The 2,942-nt window shown below is 54.3% G+C and overlaps 1 protein-coding gene across 1 annotated transcript; it reads right to left on the bottom strand.

Annotated features, from left to right (window-relative positions):
• Window positions 1–603: 603 nt before the first annotated feature.
• On the bottom strand, window positions 604–1,611 carry LinJ_34_4360 (d-isomer specific 2-hydroxyacid dehydrogenase-like protein; the record flags this gene model as incomplete). Its single annotated transcript, XM_001468755.1, has 1 exon — window positions 604–1,611. One exon carries the CDS (start codon window positions 1,609–1,611, stop codon window positions 604–606), a length of 1,008 nt encoding a protein of 335 aa, XP_001468792.1.
• Window positions 1,612–2,942: the final 1,331 nt, after the last annotated feature.

Genomic DNA, 2,942 nt, shown 5'->3' with positions numbered 1-2,942 from the left:
GCAAAACCCAATAAAATAAAGTGTTTCCCCATTGTGGTTTACGTAACAAAGCAAATAAAACAGGAGAGGAGGGGGGGGCCAGCGGTGGGCTCAGTTGAACTTCACCTAGCATCTTATTTGTTTCCACGGAGTATATCACCGCGCAGCCTGGTATGCAGGCCTGCATTCCTGTTTAAGAAATGCATGTCACTGATCCCGGTACTGGAAGCAATGAAATAGACTTACGTTGTTGTGCTGAGTGCCGAGCGCCTTACGGAGAAAATGAAGCAGAAACGAAGGAGCGATGCCCAAATCACGAAGCGCGGCCCTCCTGTTCTTCTGCTACACAGACACACGCACGCACAGACGCGAAAAATGAACTAGAGAGACAAAGCAAGGCTTGCTTGTCGAAATCAAGTGCCACTCAACTTCTGCACACGCTGCGACACCACATTCGACCTCGGTAAGCGCAGAGCACTTGAAAAAGTGAAGATGTGGTGTCGGAACTATGTCAACAAGCAATTAATAAAGAGAACGTACATTGCAAGCGCCAGGGTTCGTACCGTGCCACACACGAGTAGCATATGCACAGGAACCCAAGCACTGCAGCGCACGATGATGCGCCTAGTAGCCCTTATCCATGCACACCGTATGGGCAGAAACCGTCCCATGAGTGCTCAGCTCGTCGAAGATATCCGTGAAAATTTTCATGGTGCGCTCGATAACATCCTCCGTCAAGTTTGCGGAGTGTGCTGACAACAGCAGCTTGCTGTCAGGCAAGTCCCACAGAGGGGAGTCCTTTGGAAGCGGCTCCACATCAAACACATCGAGAGCAGCAGCACGAATAGTGCCTTTTTTGAGAGCCTCGATGATGTCAGCTTCGCACACCGACATGCCACGGCCAATGTTGATGAAGACGGCGCTCGGCTTCATCTTTGCAAAGAACGCCTTGTCGAAGAAGCGCCTCGTGTGCTCCGTGCCAGGCAGCACAGAAACGACAAAGTCGGCCTCACGGATCGACTCGTCCAGCGCGTCATTGCCGCGCACCATCACACCAAACTTGTCCGTCTTCTTGTCGCCGCTGCGACGGATGCCGGTCACCTGCATGCCCAGCGCCACCGCCTTCGCGCCGCAGGCTTCGCCGATGTTGCCGTAGCCGATGATCACGAGCTTCTGCCGCCGGAGTTCAATGCTGCTGAAGGGGTCCCACTTCTTCTCATTCTTCGAGGCAGCCAAGCGCCATGGGAGGCGATTGAAGTACAGCATGCTGAATACGACGTACTCTGCAAGAACGTTGGAGCAGCAGCCCTGTGCGTTGCAGAACAGGATGCCGGAGAGCTCCTGCTTCAGCTCCGAGAGCTTGTACGCGTCGACGCCGGCATATAGGCTGTAGATGAGCTTCACGCGACGCTCCTCCTTGTCATAGTCGTCGCAAAGATCCTTGATGACAGCGTGGGCGCAGCTCCCCGAAACAACCATGAAAATGCCATCGTTGTCTGCCTTCACAGAAGCAAAGCAGCTGACATCGGTGCCGCACACGATTGCGGAGATCCTGCCCTCGAGCTGCTTCAGAACATCACACACCGCACCGCAGAGGTCATCATCGACGCAGACGCAAATGGTAGGGGCCATGCTGCCGACAGCGGAAGCACAGAATGGGCAGGGAGTACGAGAGCAGAGCCTAAACCGAACGGGCAGGGGTGCCACCGCAGTACAGAGCGCGACCGCGTGAGGCGATAGGAGAGAACAAAGCGTGCTATTACGCAAGCTTAAAAAGATATACGCGAACAGTGTATCCGGTTTGAGGCATATATGAGCAGATAACGGAATCGACCGATGCTGGCGTGTGTGAACCCAACGTCACGTGGGGTGCCGGAGGTGGTGTCGCTAACGGATAGAGAGGGTCGAACAACAACAGCGAAAAAGAAAAAGAAAAGCGGAAAAGACAACCGTGTGGCAGACTACGCGCGGAAGAGATGCGATGGAGTAGGAACGAGAACGCCACCGGAGACAGGGAGGCGTAAAGACCAAGCAGAAGGAGCGGAGAGAGCCGGCGATAGAGAGAGGCTGCGCCAATCTGCAGAGGCAAAGGCACGCACACGAGGAAGATAACAAATCGACGCGAGCCCGTGCCGTTACCGTGGATGCGCCACGGCAACATGGTAATTCGTGCTCGAGCACAACAGGGCTTTAGGGCAGATACAATCGTTGACCTCTCTGAGAGTCGGGGAACCTCGCCCTCAAAGGCGTCAGCGCCCTGAATTTGGTTTGCAAAGGGCGGACATGTTGACACGGGATTCCATACTTCGGCCATTGCCACGAACTGCATTTGATGGAAGACGCCAAGCCATGCAACCGCGCACGCACACAAACAAGCTCACATCACCGCCTGACAATCGTGATGACTTGTGCAGCGAAAGCGGCGGGATGTGGGTGAAAAAAAGCTGAACGTATTATTTCTTGTGTTGGCGGCTAAGGCTACTGATGATGCACTCTGCGCTGCTGCAGTCGCATAAGAAGGGCAGAGTGCTGGCGTCCGCTGACTTCGCGAGACTGGAGGTGTCCCGCGGCGCCAAGCGTGCTAGGAAGCGACGACGCGTCTCTGCCGATCAGCACGGCCTAGAAAAGCAAAATGTGGATGGGCGAGTCGATGCTGCGCGAAGACGTCGCACTATTGCAGGCGCTGGAGAGGTATACCTCTTGTCACGACGCTGTCGTGGCGTTATCGATGGTACATCGAAGGCTGCAAAACCCAATAAAATAAAGTGTTTCCCCATTGTGGTTTACGTAACAAAGCAAATAAAACAGGAGAGGAGGGGGGGGCCAGCGGTGGGCTCAGTTGAACTTCACCTAGCATCTTATTTGTTTCCACGGAGTATATCACCGCGCAGCCTGGTATGCAGGCCTGCATTCCTGTTTAAGAAATGCATGTCACTGATCCCGGTACTGGAAGCAATGAAATA

This window comes from Leishmania infantum, contig 12 (genome assembly GCF_000002875.2).
Source record: "Leishmania infantum JPCM5 WGS CACT00000000 data, contig 12, whole genome shotgun sequence".
NCBI lineage: Eukaryota > Euglenozoa > Kinetoplastea > Trypanosomatida > Trypanosomatidae > Leishmania > Leishmania infantum.
This window is presented reverse-complemented; position numbering and strand designations above follow the sequence as displayed.